The sequence below is a fragment of the Lissotriton vulgaris genome, chromosome 5 (genome assembly GCF_964263255.1).
Source record: "Lissotriton vulgaris chromosome 5, aLisVul1.2, whole genome shotgun sequence".
In the NCBI taxonomy this organism is placed as follows: domain Eukaryota; kingdom Metazoa; phylum Chordata; class Amphibia; order Caudata; family Salamandridae; genus Lissotriton; species Lissotriton vulgaris.
The window spans coordinates 1945507408-1945529516 of record NC_141693.1 but is presented as its reverse complement, the minus strand read 5'-3'; the positions used below and the strand labels follow the sequence as shown (position 1 = coordinate 1945529516).

Below are 22109 nucleotides of genomic sequence, written 5' to 3'. Positions count from 1 at the left end.
CCAAAACAACAGGAGCAAGCCACTCTGAAGCCTCGGTAGGCGTTATTACCCCTTTCTACTTCAATGTATTCAATTCCTTCTCCAAGGTATTTCTCTTGAGTAGTAGTCGAGGGCAAACTTTATGCACTCAGCCTCTTGGTCTTCCCCGCCATCCACCACAAATGAAAGGTTAGTGTGAAAGACCAGGATGGCCGATGACTGGCACCATTTCACATTTGCAGCAGTGCTGGCACGGTTCATCAGGACCAGGTAGGAATGGTGGTGTCAGGCTGCCCCAGCACAGCAGGTAAAATTAACTCTTCTCAAGTGACATAAATAGATCAAACCTGGATAAAGTATGTGGAAAAACAAAACTTCTTGTATTTATTACACATACAAAACACCACCTCACAGCCACTCAAGATGGGAAACTAACTCTCACAATGGATTCTGCTTAAGGCAAAACCTCAACCTTCTGACTGGAAATAGTGCTGGAAGAAACTTTCCAGCTGGACAGAGAGAGCGACGGTGAGAGATCAGAAGAAGGCAAAGTAAAACATTGCAACAAGACGCTGTTGTAGTTACGTACTTATGTAATATACTGAAATCTTCTACTAAGAAATGTGGAAGATATTCTGAATAACTATTTTTCACTGTGGCATTTGTTTGATTATTTTAAAATGAGAAAACTTAAAGTCTGCTTTGTTGTCTATTGATAAACTTCTCTTTGATGTCCCAGCAATTTTGAGTTTCTGAAATCAAGCTGATTTACTTGGACTTTGACTGAGGCCTTCCCTTTTGGTATTACAAGTACTCAGCCATGGCCCTTATGTGCCTGTGGTTTATTTAAATTGTGTATTCTTAGTTATTTATAGAGTATGGACCTAACCACCAAGGCAATGGATGCTTTACACAAAACCAAACAACAGTTCATTCAACATGTAGCAGATTAGAGACCATAAGAAGTATAAAGACGAACACATATAGATGTACAGAAAATTAAGGGCCTGATTCAGAAAAATAATCTGAGACAAAATCCTAACTTTACGACTTTCGGTAGTCACAGAAGGCATTTGGGAGTACTAACTTTACGACTTTAGGTAGTCACAGAAGGCATTTGGGAGTACTAAAGTTATGATTTTGTCTCAGTTAATCCTAAATTTTGGTCTTAAGTTCAATTTAAGACAAATAAGTTTAACTGAGACGAAATCCTAACTTTACGACTAGGATTTTGTCTCATTTGAACTTAAGTTTGTCTTAAATTTAAACGAAACAAGAGTCCTAAGTCCACATATAATACAATTAATTAATAGTTGGTAACCTGAGCAGAAACTCAAAAGTAGATACACATGTAAAGTCCAACTCTCAGTCCATAATATATTTCTTCTTGCTTTATTTCATCTACTTTTGTGTTTCTGCTCAGGTTACCGACTATTAAATTAATTGTCTCAAGTTTAACATAAAACCAAAACTTAAGATTAACTGAGGCAAAATCCTAACTTCAGCACTCCTAAATGCCTTCTGTGAATACCAAAAGTTGTAAAGTTAGGATTTTGTCTCGGATTACTTTTGTGAAACGGGCCCGAAGTGGTTTGGTTTTTTGTCTTTGGCTATCTGACTAATTTCTCACTGATTATCAATGCCCTTAACCATCAAGACCAGATGATACAGCCTTGCTGTTTCTTGGCAGTTCCTGGTCAAGCTAGAGTTGGTGATGTTTCTCTGTTTGCCATAACAGGTGTATGAATGCAAGGCGCCACCCCCCTTCGGGGAGTGGCGCCGTTAGTGGCAAGCAAAGGGGCCGATCCGGCAGGGGTTCACTTCCGGGTCAGCCGACCCGGAAGTGGAACTAGAAGTAGACCAATAGAATCGGGGCTTATTGGCGCCCCGGAAGTGATACTTGGGCGCGAGGCTTAAAAGCCTGCGTCCATCTTAGGGCTCCCTCTTTTGTCCACTGGCCACCCTAGGAGTCGCACGTCCGTGAAGAAGACATCGTGGGACCATCGTGCGGCGGCGAGCAAGCGAGGGTCAATCCGACTTGTGGGCAGGTTTGTGGGCCGTGCAGTGTGTTGTGTGGTTATGAGACGTGGCACACGTGTGTATCGTCGAAGCGTGTGAGGAGTTAATGGTTTAATCGTACGAGCGAACGGAGGCGTGTGTTGATTGTTTAGGAAGTATCGTCGAAGCGTGTGAGGAGTTGATGGTTCAATCGTGCGAGCGACCGGAGGCGCGTTGATTGTTGATGAAGTATCACCAAAGCGTGGGAGGAGTTAATGGTTGAATCGTGCGAGCGAATGGAGGCGCGTGTTGATTCTTGATGAGAGGAACGGGTTGCCAGGGTGCCGAGTGGCGCGCGCACGCGAATGCAGCCGAGCGGGTGTATGGCTGACGCGGCGCGTAGGCTCCCCTTAGCGCATTTTAACCCCCGGCGCGGGGATTCACCATTAAGTGTTAATTTTGGCATTTCTATCAAGTGAATGAGGGAGCATTGGGAGCCGGGGTCCGGCGCGGCGAGCGTCTTGCAATATATCGTAGTCCACAACATTTAAGGGCAGAAAATATTTATAAATGCCGATACAATCCGAAATAACGGATTTGTACACCTCCACATAAATACAGCTAAAAAACAGAAGCTATCTAAAATTACAGGCATTAGTTGCGTTACATTCCTGAGTATCTATGCCCCGGTATGGGAATTGTAGCATCAACTTAAGGTTTCACAAATGGGTGTAGTATCTGCACTTGGTTTCATTAGTCATGCATATTGTCCCTTGCTATTGTGAATAGTAATCGCACATTGACTTTGTCCCCAAAGTTTCATTTCATATTCACCTTTCACCTTCTTCAAGATGTATAATATATTCTGGCTTGGAACACTGAAAGGGTCAGTTTATTGATAGCAGAGTGTCTCATTTAAATAGTGCAACACTTTCTTGGGTCACCTGCAGTAAGATCACTTTAGATCCTATAAGTGGTGGCCCATCGAGGGTCCGGGCAAGGGAGAGCACGGCTTTACAGATGTGTGTAATGTTAGTTAAAAGAAATTAACGCTTGTTCTCTTTAAGCGCAGGATGCCGCCGAAAAGGTCACGGAAGGGTAAAGAGCCCTCAGCAAAAAATGACGAATACCTCGGTTTTACGGAGTTGTTGGAGTATACGAGAGAAAAAGGCATGGATTGGGTGCTAAAGAACATGCGAGAGGGGGCCAAAGCGGACGCGAACCCTCAGGAAGAAAGAGGGAGAGGCAAGCGAGCGAGGCGTACGCCGGAGAGGTTTAAAGAGGCAACAAAAGGCAAAAGGCCCAGGGCGACTCAGCCCCAACCAGCATCACCAGGTGAGGAGGAGGTGCTAGAGACAGTTGAGTTGAATTCACCCGCAGATAAGGACAAGGATGTCACGGAAGGACAGAATGTTACTGCTAAGCCTGCACAAATAGGAGGGGTCCCCGTCACTCATGTGGGGGTTCCCTGTTCACAGGGCACGTTACCGCCAGTAGTGGTGCAACGAGGTAGCGGAGTGTCGCAAGTGTGGGTCCAACCCGGGGGGGTCGCGCAGTTACCAAGCAATTGGTAATGGCCCCATAAGCTCGATGATACCCACCATGGCGTACCCAACAGGGGCAGGGCCTGTAATGTTGAATGCTTACTCAAATTTAGGGTGTCCATCACAGGCATCAATAGCTAACAACGCTGCTGATTTGTCTGTGCCCCTTAATAGCCAGACGCAGGGGGGGGCAGGGGGACAACCACTGTTGGCTTTCAGCCCGTTAATGTTTGGTTCATCCTCAATGACCCTATCGCCATCTACAGGGATCACCTGGCACGTGCCTGCAGAGACAAAAGAAAGAATACTCAGAGGTGAATATATGGATGTATTTGACCTCATTAATGCTGGGGTAGCGGCAGGAAAGTCCAAAGGGGGGAAAGAGGGTGAATATAGTCAAAGGAAGTCATGGACAGAGTGGTCCATGAAAAACTGGATCACAGGATTTGCCATTTATGCTGCAGTTATACTGGAGAAATATCCTGTGTTAGGTCCTCAGATGATGAGTTATATATCCCTGATTCATGGTGCCGCAGCTGAGTTTCCAGGACTGGGGTGGTTAAAATATGATAAAATGTTCAGGCAAATGAAAGCAGTCCACCCAGGTATATCATGGGATCAACGAGAGATCAATTTATGGCATACAGTTTTTTACTCCTCACCCTCAACGTCTAAGTCTAGTGCCCCTGCTCAGAGTCAGTCCTTTCGGAGTGACAAGGGAGTCGGTGATAAAAAACAGGCCTGCTGGCAGTTTAACAGAAACGAGTGTACTAGGGGAGCCTCGTGCAGGTTCAAGCACTGCTGTTCATACTGCGGTGGCACATCCCATCCTGAAATCAGATGTTTCAAGAAAAATGGAAATCCTAAAGAACAGCCCGCCCATGCCACCCCAAAAGGAAAGCCACCCAAAGCATCCAACAAGGCTCCCAAGGCTCCCAACTCCAATTAAACGTCATGTTTTGACACACCTCCTTAGTAAGTATGACAAACTCGAGGAGGCCCAATTCCTGCTTCACGGCTTTACATTTGGTTTTCGAATCCCGTCTTCAGCATCCCCTACTAAAGTCCCGCCTCGCAATCAGAGCTCAGTGCTCCAGAACATGGAGGCGGCGCGAAGCAAGATCATGAAAGAAGTCTCCATGGGGCGGGTCGCTGGACCTTTCAAGAATCCTCCAAACCCTGAACTGGTCTGTTCACCTTTAGGTTTAGTCCCAAAGAAAGAGGTGGGCAAATTCCGCCTGATACATAATCTATCAAGCCCTCCAGGGTTATCTGTCAATGATAAATTAGACCCGGAGCTATGCACAGTGCGCTATACATCCTTCGACACAGCCATTGAAAAATTGCAGGGGCTGGGTGAGGGTGCCCTGATGGCCAAGGCAGATATTGAGTCAGCATTTAGGTTAGTCCCCGTGCACCCAGAGGATACCAGGCTGTTGGGTTTTACTTTCGATGACAACTACTTCATAGACTTGTGCATGCCCATGGGATGTTCTATCGCCTGTGCAGTTTTCGAGACCTTTGCAAGGTTCTTAGAATGGGCGGTGGAACAATTCCTGACCTCAGACAAATCCCATGCAGTAGTACACTACTTGGATGATTTTTTATTTATGGGCCCTAAGTGTTCCCAGTCCTGCAGGAAGGCCCTGCTGGGCTTCCAGCAAGTGACGAGAGCTCTGGGGGTGCCATTGGCGGCTGAGAAAACAGAAGGCCCAACAACATGTCTGACATTTTTGGGCATTGAAATTGACACCAGAGCAGGTGTGTGCAGGTTGCCAAAGTCAAAGGTAGATGCCTTCAAGGCGGCAATTGATAGCTGTCTGGGAGCAAAGAAAGTTACATTACACCAGTTACAAGTCCTCTTGGGCCAACTGAACTTTGCCTTGCGGGTCATACCAATGGGCAGGGCCTTTTCCAGGAGTATAGCAAGGGCAATGTCTGGCCTGCGGGCAAAACACCACAGAGTGAGGTTATCATCTGATGTGAGAGAAAACTTGCTGATTTGGAAGGGTTTTTTGCAGGAATTCAATGGTACGGTGTTGTGGCGGTCCGCCAGCACTTCAAATGCCGATCTGGAACTGTTCACTGATGCAGCGGGAAGTATTGGTTTTGGAGCGATTTTGGGCTCCAAGTGGTGCATGCGGCACTGGCCTGATGACTGGGTAGAACTAGGCCTGACCCGTAACATTTCCTTTCTAGAATTGTTCCCCATAGTGGTGGCATTGCATTTGTGGGGGGATATGCTCTCGAACAGGCACATTGTATTTTGGTCAGGCAGCATGTCAGTAGTGATGGTGATCAATAACCAGAGCGCAACCTGCACATGGGTGCTTCGTCTCTTAAAGAATTTTATTCTGAAATGTCTCAGACACAATGTCCATTTCACAGCTAGGCATGTTCCAGGTGTTGAGAATAAAGCGGCTGATGCATTGTCTCGTTTTAAGTTAACAGAATTCCGGGCACTTTGGCCGCAAGCAGAGTCGACAATGTCAGCTTTCCCAGCGGAGCTATGGAAGCTTGGTGCCCCACTGCCTCCGAGTTGATAGCAGCATCCGTGGCCCCCAAGACTAAGAGTATGTATCAAAAGTCTTGGGAATGTTATATGTCATACTTAAAGGGAGCGGGGCTAGTGGATGTTTTTATGCCGCAGAGCGTGTTAGGATTCATAGTACAGCAAAAGGAGAAAGGGAATTCAGTTGCAGGTATGAAGAGGCATCTATCAGCGCTGGCATTCTATGCAGGGTTGCAGGGAGTCACCGACCCAACGAAGGATCAGAGAGTAAGAAGGGCGGTGAAGGGTTGGGAGCGCTTGGTACCTGGGACGAAAGACTCTAGAAGGCCGATAGATGTAGGGAAGTTGGTAAAAATCCTGGACACGTTGCCGTTGGTTTGGTTTTCATCATATGAGACCCAATTATTTAGAATGGCCTACGTGTTAGCTTTTTGCGGCGCTCTACGAATCTCAGAATTACTCCCGGCATCGAAAACAGATAGTGAGGGCGGCCTAAGGTGCTCAGACGTAATAGAGTCAGTAGATGTCCTGAGACTCAGGGTGCGAAGGTCGAAAACGGACCCTTTAGGCAAAGGGACTTGGGTACAATTGGGTAGAGTAGAGGGTGAGTCTTTCTGTCCAGTTAACCTGATGAGAGAGTTCATGCAAGCCAGGCCCCAAGGGGCCGATGATAGAGTACTGATTCACATGAATGGGCTCCCCCTCACTAGGTTCCAGTTTACAAGGGTGGTTAAGATGACTTTAGCGAAGATCGGGGTGGACCCGTCCGATTTTACATCCCATTCTTTTCGCATCGGGGCAGCAACAACAGCTGCGGGTCTGGTGTTGCCCGAGCAGGCGATTAAGAGGTTGGGTCGTTGGAAATCTGCTTGTTACGAACGTTATGTACGACCACAATTAGTTTAACAGCTGTATCATTATTTTTCCGCCACCTCTGCTTCAGATCGTTCTCACCGTGTCTCTTAATGTTTGCTGTAGGTACCTCCCCTAAGAGAGTCCAAATATGTTGGTGCGGCCATTCCTTCATTTGCAGGGCTGGGGTGATCTTCAAGGAGACGCTCGAAAAAAGGGTGCACATGGTGCAAGGATGTAATCATCATTGGGTGGGGATAGGCGGGCAGCTCCTAGCCGACGTCCCTAAGGATTTAAAGGCGGCTTTGGCCAGGGGTATGCCTTATCCAGATGTATTCGTGTTGCACTGTGGTGGCAACGACATGATCCCGGCGGGAAGGAGAGGAGTGAAAGCGTTCTTGTTTTCGACCTTAGCAGCGGTCAAAAATATCTTGCCCGAGGCTACGCTAATGTGGTCCGAAGTCATCCCGAGGTTGGTATGGTCGCGGGCCGCACCCATTAAAGACGTGAATAAATCGATAAAGAGGTTAAATCAGGCAGTGGCGGAGATCTTGCAGAAGTCCAGTATCAGAACTATTCGTCACAAGTTGATACAAACATCCAGGCCGGAACTGTATGCGGAGGATGGTGTGCACCTGTCAGAGGCGGGCACCGAGATATTTATAGAAACAATCTTAGGAGCTATCTCCGAAGCTCTTGAGCGTGGGGGCGAGGTCGAGTCCGCCAGTAAGCGCCTCGCCCTGTGGCGGGGTTTCCGGACAAGAATAACACGGGAACTTCTTGTCCAGTGACAGTTTTTTACCTCTGAACAGGTTTTTAGAAATCATCATGGACTCCGGGCTGGCGGGAGAGTTGAGGCTGACCTGCTGGTGGCCTTGGCTTCTCCAGCCCTACCCCGGAAGCTGCTGGTTGCCCAAGTGGGGGCATATAATTCACCTGCGGCTCTGTTGACCGGAAGGGGGTTAACGTAAAGAGAGCAGGCTATCTGGGTTGTGGCCTGCTGGCGCAGCCCTGAAGTTAAACCAAATGCTCATGGGAGAATGGGCGGTAAAGAGTATATATGTAGATAAGTGTGAATTTTTTAATGCCGTGATGTGAAAAGTAATTTGGACTTTAAATAAAGAAATGCGGTCAATGAAGTAATTGACCTGTGAAGTTATTTTAATAAACATACGCACTGCAGAAAATCAAGCAAGACTCCTGAGTTTAATTGTTGGAAGGGGGCCTCTTGTTGATGCATGCATTGGGGCGGGGGGGAGAGTGCACTTTGTATGCCATCTATGCAAGGCGCCACCCCCCTTCGGGGAGTGGCGCCGTTAGTGGCAAGCAAAGGGGCCGATCCGGCAGGGGTTCACTTCCGGGTCAGCCGACCCGGAAGTGAAACTAGAAGTAGACCAATAGAATCGGGGCTTATTGGCGCCCCGGAAGTGATACTTGGGTGCGAGGCTTAAAAGCCTGCGTCCATCTTAGGGCTCCCTCTTTTGTCCACTGGCCACCCTAGGAGTCGGACGTCCGTGAAGAAGACACCCACCCACCCAACCCTAAAATTAGGTCTCTTGGCAGGTCAATAGCGGGGTTTCCGGACAAGAATAACACGGGAACTTCTTGTCCAGTGACAGTTTTTTACCTCTGAACAGGTTTTTAGAAATCATCATGGACTCCGGGCTGGCGGGAGAGTTGAGGCTGACCTGCTGGTGGCCTTGGCTTCTCCAGCCCTACCCTGGAAGCCGCTGGTTGCCCAAGTGGGGGCATATAATTCACCTGCGGCTCTGTTGACCGGAAGGGGGTTAACGTAAAGAGAGCAGGCTATCTGGGTTGTGGCCTGCTGGCGCAGCCCTGAAGTTAAACCAAATGCTCATTGGAGAATGGGCGGTAAAGAGTATATATGTAGATAAGTGTGAATTTTTTAATGCCATGATGTGAAAAGTAATTTGGACTTTAAATAAAGAAATGCGGTCAATGAAGTAATTGACCTGTGAAGTTATTTTAATAAACATACGCACTGCAGAAAATCAAGCAAGACTCCTGAGTTTAATTGTTGGAAGGGGGCCTCTTGTTGATGCATGCATTGGGGCGGGGGGGAGAGTGCACTTTGTATGCCATCTATGGCCCCTTTATAAGATGTTAGCGCCATGGTTTTGTTTACGAGCACTGACTATGAGTCAGATTACGAACAGACTCTTTTGGATGCGATAATTACAGCGCCAAATATAAATCTGAACTCATGTTACGGAATTTATCAGTGTCAATATTTATCACCTATTCTGAATTTTTTGAGGAATAACGTGTATTTTGTTCTTTACCGCAGATAAAGGCACATATTCTGCTAAATACTGCACCAATTTCCTCTGTAAGGGTCTGGCTGGTTTGAGTGCCAAAATGTAGTGAGTGTGCCAAATTTTGCATGCCGTTTGTCAAGGATCACAATTTAATGTGCCACCTGCAATAAAACACTAACAATTCAACTGGAATTGGAAGCTTTTTGTCTCAAACCAATAGGACCCTACAGCAGCACAAATCTGACGCTTGACATGAAGACGTAGGAAATTGTGCTAGAACGCGGTCTCTAATTCTCTCTGACCTGTTTGCATCTATATGTCTGTGTGTGGTGCCGGAAGTTTCCATTCGGCCTGAATCCCAGAGATTTGAGCATGTGGGACCTCACACTTCTGCCATTGGATTTACCTGCTCAACTCTGATATCAGAAGCTTTCCTTTTATTCTTTTCTTGCTGTTTATTGATCCTCTCTATGCTCAAATGATGCTTTTTCTCCAGTTCCAATCCCTTTCTGTTTGCTTGGTGCCTGAATGCTTCCTCGCTGAGGGTCAATAAATGTGGAATATTTTGTGGACGATGTGATAGGCCAGCCATGTGTCCTGTCTTTTACTGTGATTCCGTCACTACTGAGGCTTGGCATTGATGGGCAATTAAATATGGGGGTCATGTGACAGACTGGAGGCAGTGGGATCTGAAGAGGCTGGGAACTCTAGACCGCTGACTCGCTCTACCCTCACTTCCTGCCCCTAGGTGCACACTCCTGGGGCATTAGGGCTACAGCCGTATTTAATGCCATCCTTGACTCACAGCCTTTGCCTGGCTTCATGGCGTGAGCTGTTCGTGAGTCTTTCACCACAAGGCTTCATGAGCTATACTGCAAAATCGGCCATGTAACAAAAACGGCCCCCAAGGACCCAAAACCATACCCCACCCGTCCAGCGCAACGGGGTATTGCCCGGTGCCCGCAACGGCCAGTCCGGGCCTGTCGGTATGCCTATTTTGAGATTTAACCGCAGTACGAGAAGAATTCATATTTGAATTTGGTAACTGTATTTAAGAAGCAATATGCTAACCTCTCCGAATGCTTCATGCTCAAAGCCCGGGGGCAGAGTTAGAGCCCACCAGTCCCTTTACCTCTTTTAAACAAATGTATACCAGTTAAAACAGTTTGGTAATCTGTACCCACAATCTTACCACCTTGCCTGGGTGCGTATGTACAAATTTAGGAATTCTCAAGTGTTTCAAAGACTACTCCTAAAATCAATGCAGATTCAGGTTGCTAAAGATCAAAGAGGCGTTTGGTGTTCTTACTACGGTCAAAACGCAGGATGTGTGTAACCCTTCCTCTCACAAAGCAGCCGCGCAAACTGCTGTGGCTAATCAAGTGACCTCATTAGCAGGAGTACATTCCCCTCTCAGTACCCCATAGCCAACGCCCACAACACGTTGCTGCTCTCCTCTTACAATAATAAGCCTTCACCGGGCTGAAGGACGCACCAGCACAATTATGACCTGTGCGCAGTACCCCAAGCGCTCGCACGCGCCCTGCCCAGCATGGGGTCCTTGGAAGAAGCTTCTGCTTATGAAGGTCCTATCCTGCCTGCTTCTCTCTGGTGAGTATCATTTATTTATTTAATTAGTAATTTTTGGGTGATTTGTAAGGGGCCACGTGCTGCCTGCAGTCCGCTGCATGGTGAGTGGTCTTTACAGCGACTTGCTATCCGCCTCCCCTTACAACAAGAGACTTTAATGGGGTCTTGAACGAGGTGTGCTTATTTGTGATAGCAGGACCCATCTATAGTACTTTCCATTTTATTTCAAAAAGTCTGAAACTGAAGAATTCTCTTTTCAGCTCCTTCTTGAAGAATATCCCTTTTGAGCCCTGTGTTAACTGGAGTGAGTTTATATCTAATGTACCCTTAAGTAAAAATAGAAGGAAGCTGAAAAGGGACAATATGGACCTATCAGAAGTTCTACTTCACCTGTCTGCTAATTTATCCTACTACTGAGTTGGCTTTTGGATCCACTTTTAATCAAACTGGGTAGTGCTCAATTTCGCCAATTTTGTTGACAAAGTTGTGTCTTTTATATTAAGGTTCCGACAGCCAGGCTCAACTGATGTAGAAAACTCCCCCATAGCACGACTCAGTCAACAAGGCGGCCAAGCCCTATCTTACGAAAAAAGGGTACATATTGTGGCATCATTAGTGAATGCCGCAGGGTGTAGAAATGGTCTGGAATATTTAGCAGAACTTTGTCACTTGTTATACTTTGTTAGTCTCTAAGCCACTGATCCACCAAGACCTGTAAGCCCTTTAGAGACGCAATCAGCAAGGTACTTGTTATGACAGATGCTTCCGATTTGCCCTGATTTAACCCCTTAAGCGCTGCCGTCGGCCAACGGTCGTCGCGAGCACTACCTTGCCAGTGCTGTGCACGACCGTTGGCCGACGGGCCAGCGCTCGTTATTCGAACGTTCAGCACTGGGTGCTGAACGTTCGACGCAGCAAAGGGGTTACAAATGTCCCAATGTTTTTAAATTATTCGTTTTTTGTTTTTTGGCATTTTTGGCACAACTCTCTTCTCATGAACAAAGGTCTAGTGGACCAAATCAAGAGAGTCTTCTAGAATTACATTGACACTAAGGGACTGATTTACCAGTTGGTGGACTGGATACTAGGCCACAAATGTGGCGGATATCCCAGTTACCGCATTCCACGTGGGATAAAATACCCCACCATACATTATAAGGACAGTGCAAGTAACTGAGGAGTTTCATAACCACATAGAGGAATGAGGCAGAACGGCAAGCTGCTTTATGAGGTTATGGAACTCTGAGGTGATTTGCAATATCCTTGACAGGTACGCCAGGGGGTACTTTATCCCATACAATACATGGTCACAACATCACTTTTCCTACAAAGCCAGTGGAACCTTGGTACATAGCTCTTTCGTAAGAGAAAGAGCAAGCATATTTGCAAACATGAAGAATAAAAATGAAACCTCTAGTGCAAAATTACATTTATCAGAAACCTGTTATGTATTTGTTGCAAGCAGATAGTAGAAACAGCTCAATAGAAGTCAGTTAAAAAAAATCATTCTGCAGTAGCTCGGAATGTGTTGAAAGAAACATGCAGAAAGAATCAGGTTTTTCTCTATCTAAGAAGTGCAAAAATAAACATATTCTCTCTGCTTGTCATTGTAAGCTATTAATATAGAGCAGAAGATGGAAATGCAGTGTTCTGTTTTATTTGCATTAAACAGCTGCTTTAATTATGCTCCATGACCTGACCTGTCTTTCACCTGGGGCTGGTGGCAGCAGAGCTCTGCCATGGCTGGTACCAAGCCCAGCTGTGAAAGGAGGGCAACGTTGGGCCAGCTACCCCACCATGTAAAACGTCCTAACTACGGAAACATCAACCAAAAGACATCCTGGTCTTGGGGAGAGAGGAATCTCCCTCATGGAGAGCTATGAGCCATTCCGTCATCATATCTCTCCGCACATCAAGGAGCTCCACTGGCTGCCAGTGGCCAGAAGAATCGAATTCAAGGCTTTGACATTTGCATTCCGTTAAATCCATGGTAAATGCCCGAGCCACCTGAAAAAACACCCTTGCAGCTACAAACAGAATCAAGTGCTGAGATCGAACACATAAAACCTATTGTACACTCCACGGTTTAGGAAAGACCAGATAGGTGGCAGATCTTTCACGGTCAAGGCTTCCAAGCTCTGGAACTAAATGCCAAACAACTTACGACATATTGACTCAGAGCTACTATTTAATAGAGCGGTGAAAACGTAACTATTTAGCTTAGGCTAACATGCTCAGGTTTCTTGATGATTTGACCTCCTTGTCTGCCACTTATTGTTATAGCACTGGGACACCTCTGCTTGAAGTAGCTGTTCGTGCTCTACAAATGTCGGTATTATTATTATTATTATTATTATTATTATGAAGCCTTGTGATGAAAGCCAGAGATCCCTGGAAGCCACAAAGCCAATCCACCTGCATTCGACCAAGACCATCACCATCGGGACATGGAACGTGAGCACCATGTACAAGCCAGGCAAGACAGCCCAATTGCTTACACATAACAGCAAGGAAGAGGAAAAAGAACAGTTTTACAACAGACTCCATTCCATCCCAGAGGGCAGTGGCGGTGTCTGCCTATCTAAAGTGGTAGGGTGGCCATGGGTCGAGTGAAAGGGGTTGGAAGGGGAAGAAATAATATAAAATTAAAAAAAGAAGAGACTTACCTGCTGCTTCACCCCTGCTGACGGCCATCTCGCTGCTCCTCTCGTTGGGCTGGAAGTGAATAGGCCCTCAGGTTACAGGCTTCATCCTCAATCCAGACGCTGCTGAGCAGTGACAGGATTGGTCTGAGAGGCCTCGTATGCCGTTCAAGTCATAGTCAAGTCATAAAATTTGTATAGCGCACTACATACCCAGAGGGTTTCAAGGCGCTTAGGAAAGGGAGGAGGATTATTTGTCAAATATCCACGTTTTAAGCTGCTTTCTGAACGCTAGGTGGTTCTGGGTGAGGCGAAGGTAAGCGGGGAGTGAGTTCCATGTTTTAGCAGCTAGGTATGAAAAGGATCTGCCTCCCATGGTGGTCTTGTTGATGCGAGGTACAGTGGCGAGGGCTTGGCTGGAAGAACGTAGTTGGCGGGAGGGGGTGTAGAAGGACAGTCGAGAGTTGAGGCAATCTGGTCCGATGTCGTAGAGTGATTTGTGTGCGTGGGTAAGCAGTCGGAAAGTGATCCTCTTATTGACGGGTAGCCAGTGGAGGTCTTTAAGGTGACTAGAGATGTGTTCGTTGCGTGGGATGTCTAATATGAGCCTGGCTGAGGCGTTTTGGATTCGTTGGAGTTTCTTCTGGAGTTTTGCGGTAGTACCCGCGTAGAGGGTGTTTCCGTAGTCTAGTCGGCTCGTGACCAGAGCGTGGGTGACTGTTTTTCTTGTTTCGGAGGGGATCCAGCGAAATGTTTTTCTGAGCATGCGAAGAATGTTGAAGCAGGAAGAGGATACGGCGCTGACTTGTCTGTTCATTGAGAGTGAAGAATCCAGGATGACTCCAAGGTTCCGAGCGTGGTCTGTCGGGATGGGTGCTTTTCCGAGGGCTTCCGGCCACCAGGAGTCGTCCCATGCAGAGGGGGATGTACCTAAGATGAGGACTTCTGTTTTGTCTGAGTTCAGTTTCAGACGGCTTTGTTTCATCCATTTGGCAACTTCTTTCATTCCTTCGTGTAGGTTAGTTTTGGCGGTGCTGGGGTCATTGGTGAGAGAAAGGATCAGTTGAGTGTCGTCCGCGTAAGATATGATGTTGAGGTTGTGTTGGCGTGCGATGGCCGCGAGGGGGCTCATGTATACGTTGAAGAGGGTGGGACTGAGTGAGGATCCTTGAGGTACGCCGCAGATGACTTCAGAGGCCTCGGACTTGAATGGAGGAAGGCGGACTCTCTGGGTTCTTCCGGTGAGGAACGAGGTGATCCATTCAAGTGCTTTTCCTTGGATTCCGATGTTATTGAGGCGTTGTAGAAGGGTGCTGTGGCAGACTGTATCGAATGCTGCAGAGAGGTCGAGGAGGATGAGGGCGACTGTGTCACCATTGTGCAGTAGAGTTCGAATGTCGTCTGTTGCTGCGATGAGGGCGGTCTCAGTGCTGTGTTTGGCTCGGAAGCCAGATTGTGAGGAGTCGAGGGATTTGTTGGCTTCGAGGAAAGCGGCGAGCTGGTTGTTGACGGCTTTCTCGATGACTTTGGCCGGGAATGGAAGAAGCGAGATGGGGCGGTAATTTTTGAGTTCGGTGGGGTCCGCTGTTGGTTTTTTCAGAAGGGCGGTGAGTTCAGCGTGTTTCCAGTCTTCTGGGAAGGTAGCGGAGTTGAAGGAGCAGTTGATGATGTCTCGGAGGTGCGGTGCTATGACGGAGTCTGCTTTGTTGAAGATGTGGTGAGGACATGGGTCTGTGGGGGATCCAGAGTGGATGGAATTCATCAGGCGGATGGTGTCCTCAGTGGAGATTGGGTTCCAGGCGTTAAGGGTGTTTACGGGGGGAAGATGGTCAGCAGATGGTAGGGTGGGTTGGTTTCCGGGTTGGTTGTCAAAGCTGTTGTGGATGTCTGCAATCTTGTTGTGGAAAAAAGAGGCTAGGGAGTCGCAGAGGGTTTGAGAGGGGGTGATGTCGTTGGAGTTGGCCGAGGGGTTGGAAAATTCCTTGACGATGTTGAAAAGTTCCTTGCTGTTGTGGGCGTTGTTGTCAAGTCGATCCTTGAATGCTGTTTTCTTGGCTTTTCAGATCAGTTGGTGGTGAGTGCGGGTGGCGCTTTTGAAGGCTTCCTTGGTGCTGGTGGTTGGGTCTTTTTTCCAGGCCTTTTCAAGGGAGCGGCAGAGTTTCTTGGACTTCTTGAGATCATCGTTGAACCATGAGGTTTTCTTGCTGCCAGGTTTGCTTTGACGTTTTTTCAGTGGAGCTAAGGTGTCGGCGGTGTTGGATAACCATAGGGTGAGGTTGGCGGCGGCTTCATTGGCGTTAGAAGAGAGGGCTGGGGAGTTTCGAAGGAGCGATGCGGAGATTTGGTCCGTGGTGATTTTGTTCCAGTTTCTTTGCAGGGTAGGTTGGGAGTGGTTGATGGGTTTCGGCTTGTTGTAGGTGAAGTGAACGCAGCTGTGGTCGGTCCAGAGGAGATCCGTAGTGTGGCTGAAGGAGACATGATTGCTGGATGTGAAGATGGGGTCGAGAGTGTGACCTGCGATGTGGGTGGGGGAAGTGACTAGTTGTGCAAGTCCGAGGTTGGCGAGGTTGTCCACGAGGGTGGCGGTGTTGTGGTCGTTTATCTTTTCAAGGTGAAAGTTGAGGTCTCCCAGAAGAATATAGTCTTTGGAGGGGAGCGCGTGTGGAGAGATGAAGTCCGTGATGTCTTCACTGAATTTTGCGCGGGGTCCTGGTGGTCTGTAGAGGAGGGTGCCTCTGAGTGTGGTCTTGGGGTCGATGTGGATCTGGAAGTGAAGGTGTTCGGAGTTAGCGAGGTTGGCGTCAGAGCTGGTTGAGATGCGGATTGATTTCTTATGGACGATAGCGATCCCTCCTCCTGTGTGGCTGGTACGGTCTTTGCTAGTGATCTTATAGTCTTCAGGGATGGCAATGGTGATGTCTGGTGCGGAGGAAGCATTCATCCATGTTTCTGTAAGGAAGGCGATGTCCGGAGAAATGGTGTCTAGTAGATTCCATAGGTCAATGGCGTGCCTGTGGACCGAACGGGTGTTGAGAAGGATGCATTGTAGGTGGTTGGGGTCGGGAATCTGTGGTGTGGTTGTAGCGGAGAGGTTGTCGGTGCCGCTGAATTTGCAGGAGTAGCAAGAGAAAGGTCCATGGGTTTGTCCAGGGGCGGCTTGGACGCAGTTGGGGGCGCGACCGGGGTTAAGGGCTAGGAGGGTGGCGGCATCGTAGGTAATGCGGGAGGGCTGGGAGGAACGTGGGGCAAGGGGGTATGGCGCTGGGCGCGGTCCAGGCGTGGACGGGCGTAGACGGGCTTACCTTTGGCGCACCTTCGGCGCGGGTTGGGCGCGGACGCTGCGCGTGGACGCTGGCCCGGGAGCTACTGTCATATATGGATAGTGGAGGGGGAGGGGCGAGGGCGGCTCAGCTGGGAGGCGTGGCGGGCTCAGGGGAACACAACAACAGCAGGATCAAAATGGAGGGGAGGTCAGAGCAGGGCGCCGGGGGAAATCACACACAACAATGCAATGTAATGCAAGCAAAGCAATGTAAGCGCTGTGGGATAATAGTGCTATGAATTTACGAAGCTTACTACCAATGGCGCTATGCAAATATCAGAACTTGGTTACAATGCGCTATGCAAATATCAGAACTTGGTTACAATGCAGCAATACGATACCACGCTGTAAGGAGCAGCGAGGGGAGCGATCACTCAAGGCGGAAGCGGCGAGTGAATCACAGCGCTGCGAGGTTTGGGGAATGCTTTTCAATGCTTGTGGGAGGGCGGCTCAGCTGGGAGGCGTGGCGGGCTCAGGGGAACACAACAACAGCAGGATCAAAATGGAGGGGAGGTCAGAGCAGGGCGCCGGGGGAAATCACACACAACAATGCAATGTAATGCAAGCAAAGCAATGTAAGCGCTGTGGGATAATAGCGCTATGAATTTACGAAGCTTACTACCAATGGCGCTATGCAAATATCAGAACTTGGTTACAATGCGCTATGCAAATATCAGAACTTGGTTACAATGCAGCAATACGATACCACGCTGTAAGGAGCAGCGAGGGGAGCGATCACTCAAGGCGGAAGCGGCGAGTGAATCACAGCGCTGCGAGGTTTGGGGAATGCTTTTCAATGCTTGTGGGAGGGCGGCTCAGCTGGGAGGCGTGGCGGGCTCAGGGGAACACAACAACAGCAGGATCAAAATGGAGGGGAGGTCAGAGCAGGGCGCCGGGGGAAATCACACACAACAATGCAATGTAATGCAAGCAAAGCAATGTAAGCGCTGTGGGATAATAGCGCTATGAATTTACGAAGCTTACTACCAATGGCGCTATGCAAATATCAGAACTTGGTTACAATGCGCTATGCAAATATCAGAACTTGGTTACAATGCAGCAATACGATACCACGTTGTAAGGAGCAGCGAGGGGAGCGATCACTCAAGGCGGAAGCGGCGCCGTTCAGACCATGCATTGAAGCCTGAGGCTATTCTCCAAAGCAGCTGTATGACACAGCTGGGTTGGAGAAATATAAGTGTGCATGTGTGTTTGGCCTGCCTAGGACGGCCGGCCAAACACACATGTGCACTTATGAAATGAAATGATGAAATGAAATGATTACGCACTTGTATAGCGCACAACCACCCGTAGGCACCTTGGCGCTTGTACGAATACCGCCGAGGAACCCTTCCTAACCTTTCCCTGTGAGGAGCCCACTCCTTGGCACCCCCAAGGTGAAGTCAGGCATCCTCAGCGTTGTTGGGGCCGTTGTAGAGATTAAGCAAGCTATTGCCCAGAGGTGCAGAGTGGGACTCATGATTAGAATAGGCACCGAAGCGAGAATTATCTGGTCCAAGGAAATTGAGCCCGAGACCCGCCGAGACGGGAATTGAACCCTGGTCCCGGCCAGACTACTGCATCAGGGTCTGCCGCTCTAAACATTGAGCCACACTTCTCTACTAATATAAGTGTACACCACTCCTTCTTCCTGACATGCCACAACCCTATACCTTTTGCGGGGCTCAGACAGACAGCATAAATAAAATGATAATACCATTGTCTTATTATCTTTTTTTATTTATCATCGCTGACGCGGGCTGTGGGGCAATGCTCCTCTGCCATTATGGAGGAGCTGTCTCTTCTGGAGGGATTCCTTGAAAGAGACATCAGCATACTGATGGGGGACCTCAATGCCAACATTGGAAGGGACAACACTGGGTCTGAAGAAGTCATGGGCAACCATGGCATTGGTGATATGAATGGGAATGGTAAAAGGCTCGCAGATCTCTGTGCCCTAAACAGTCTGGTGACAGGCATTGGTGTATTCCTACACAAAAGAATACACAGAGCAACCTGGGTGTCACCAGACCATTCAACAGAGAATCAGATCAACGATGTCCAAATTTCCAAGAAGCTCCAGTGGTCCCTGCAGGATGTGAGAGTGATGAGAGGAGCGGACATGGCGTCAGACCATGACCTTGTAGAAACCAGGATAAAGCTAAAGCTTAAGAAAGCATGGATGGAACCGACAAACCAACGCCAGTGATATAACACCACCCTACTCAAAGATGCGTTGAAACAGAGTGAAAGCACAGTCACCCTCAGTAACAAGTTTCAACTCCTGCACAAACTGTAGGATGACAGAGACCCAGTAGAATGTCAGTGGGAAAAGATCAAAGAAACAATCGCATCAACCTGCCAGGAGATACAGGGTCCCAAGAACACAAGCAAAAAGAATAGGTCACCACTGAGACTCTCTGAAAAATCCAAGAGAGAAAGGAAAAGAAAGCTGTAGTTAACACCAGCCAAACAAGAGCAGAAAAAGTACAATCTCAAGGCAAATACACCAAAACCAACAAAGAAACAAAGAAAAGCTTAGGAGCAGAGAAGCGAAGATTCATCGATGGTTTTCCCACAGAAGACCAGGAAGCAACAACCCATGGAAACTTAAAAGAACGCTGCAACATTACAAAGAAACTCCCCATCAGATACAGTAAGCGAGAAAGACCTGTTAAAGACAAAGCTATGAAGACAATCATGGGCATCAAAGGCCAACAACAAAGATAGGAGGAGTGCTTTAAAGTAAGGGTTAACCAGCCCATGCCACAGTCCCTACCAGACATAAAGCCAGCTGCCAATGACTTGCCAATAGACTGTAGCAGACCAACCAAGGAAGAAATACAGCAAGCCATCAACCAGCTGAGAAATAGGAAGTTAGCAGGACCTGATAGCATCCCTGCAGAGGCACAGTAGGCAGACACTGAAACATCAGTAGACATTCTCTACACCATGATTGAAAGGATCTGGATTGAGAATAAGGTGCCATCAGACTGGATGGAGGGATATCTCATTACATTTCCCAAGAAAGGTGACCTGAGTTACTGCACAAACTACATGCGGGTAACTCTTCTATGAACCCCAGGCAATGTTCAACAGAGTCATACTGAACAGAATAAAGGAACAAGTCGACGTACCATTGAGAGACCAGCAAGCTAGATGCTGCAAAAAATAGACCCTGCACAGACCAGATTGCAACACAGCGCATCATCATTGGGCAATCGGTAGAATGGAATTTACCCCTCTACGTCAAATTCATCCACTATGAGAAAGCATTCAACACTGTGGAAAGAGAGAACCTTTAGAAATTTCTCTGACACTATCGCATGAGAAATAAGACTGCATGATTTAAAAAACTAAACCAAAATTACACCATGATGGTCAGAAGCAGGGTTAAAAGGAAAAGAGAAGCATCGCTCGGTGCCCTGCACTCCTCTTCTCTCCCACTTCTTCATACCTTTGTTCTTGTGCTGTAAATCTCGATTTCTTTGCTTTGCAAATAAAAGTAAGCATAGTTTGTAATAATGTTTATTAAATTAATGTAACTTTCAAAGTGTTCCGACTTTCTCTATGAAATTTCTGATCAAAGTACCTGTGCAGTTTCATATGTTTATCAGGAATAAAAAAATAATTAATTTTTTGTTTCTTTATGTTGAATTTCTGGTCTCAAGGTTCCTCGTATTTTCTCTCTCTCTCTCTCTATATATATATATATATATATATATATATATATATATATATATATATATATACACATCACTGATATATATATATATCAGTGGGCAAGGGCACGGACGTGCCCGAAACGCGTCTGACGATAAGCACCACTTAAATGCATAAATAAAAGCAACTATAAAGAAGAAGTCTGACTCTGGCGATTTTGTTATTGTTGCTGTCTGTGTACCTGTCTGTGCACGAGGCACTCCAGAGGCAAGTTGGATTTTTTATATATATATATATATTAGAGTACAAGAAGGGCGGCACAACCGGGTACTTTTTAAGAAGCTTTTATTCGCACAACACCCCACCTATAATAAAATAAAAGCGAATAAAAGCTTCTTAAAAAGTACCCGGTTGTGCCGCCCTTCTTGTGCTCTAATTGAATTTCGGGCTTTGATCCAGCCCTTGGGCCGAGCACACATTGCGGAGCGCTCTCATTGCATGAAAGGATCGTTTTGTGATAATATATATATATAAATCAAAGCGTTGTCTTCTGTCAAAACACAACCACCACGGACTCCCAATGCGTTCAGCAGTATTTTATTTGCAGAAAAAATTAGGCAAAACTCACTCTACGTGTTTTGAGACCCTGTCTCTTGGTCATGAGTTGTGTTTTGACAGAAGACAACGCTTTGATTTATATTGAAGGCTCGCCTCCTTTACCACGGGCCGCCGTTACCAGTGGCGGGGACATGGCGTTCTCGGCGCAAGCCGGGGAATTTGCTGCTTGAACTATATATATATATATATATATATATATATATATATATATATATATATATATATATATATATATATATATATATATATATATATATATATATATATATATATATATATATATATATATATATATATATATATATATATATATATATATATATATTCCACACTCATTGTTCGTGTATTGCCACCGATGCTCCGGATCAGAGGGTGCATCGTCTCAAAGGACCACTCAAGCACAGTCCTCAATAATTTACCACAATCCTTTGTTACCAAAGATGACAACGCCGTGTCTTGAAGAAAACAATAATTTATTGTCGGCTGACAATTGTCGGTCACGTTTCGTCTGTTCTGCAGGCTTGCTCACCAACAAGGTGACCAGGTCTCATTATGGTTTTACGCTCCCCTCTCTCGCTTTCCTCTCTTTTTATTGTGTTTTCCACCTTCCACTCCTTCGTAGGCATGTGTTTTTTCTATGAGTGCAATTGCATGTGAATTATTGAATTTCACGTATTTTACAGCTTTTTTATTTTGTGTGGACTTATACTTCATGATTTTTGCCCTCGAGAAACAATTTATGATAAAAATGTCTTGCTGGGACGCTAAAACTGGATGTGTGTTGCAGCTTCTTGTGCTGCTAATGCATTGTTCACCGCTTGGTTTTAGAAACTGTATGAAAAATACATTTCACAGATATCTTGCACAACCCTTGTACACAAGGGCATACTCCAGGTACCATTGTATCCACCTCTTCACGTCATTGCATGCTTTTTTACTTCCTTTTTCTTTTTCTCTGTTAGAATAGTCTCTTATTCTAGAGTTTTTTTCCGTGTTTTTCAGTTTTTTTGTCTTTTGTGCTCATTGTTTTTCTTGCTCTCTTTTCTCTTACTCTTTCACTTCATCTTAACTTGCACTGGCATTGCAAGTCTTACAAATTATGTACCAGAA

The 22109-nt window shown here is 46.8% G+C and overlaps 1 protein-coding gene across 4 annotated transcripts in view; it reads left to right on the top strand.

The window, feature by feature from the left end:
- The window catches only part of LOC147717827 (uncharacterized), a 231191-nt gene that overhangs the window by 164395 nt on the left and 44687 nt on the right, over positions 1-22109 (top strand). The window contains exons 2-3 of one of the 4 annotated variants that reach the window (XM_086920563.1): positions 3050-3312; positions 5966-6094. In XM_086920563.1, coding sequence (XP_086776689.1) covers positions 3051-3312; positions 5966-6094 — 391 coding nt within the window. In that variant the 5' untranslated portion in view covers position 3050. Of the gene's footprint in view, positions 1-3044; positions 3313-5965; positions 6095-22109 lie in introns of all 4 variants that reach the window. The other 3 variants (XM_086920562.1, XM_086920565.1, XM_086920564.1) reach the window with 3 other exon arrangements.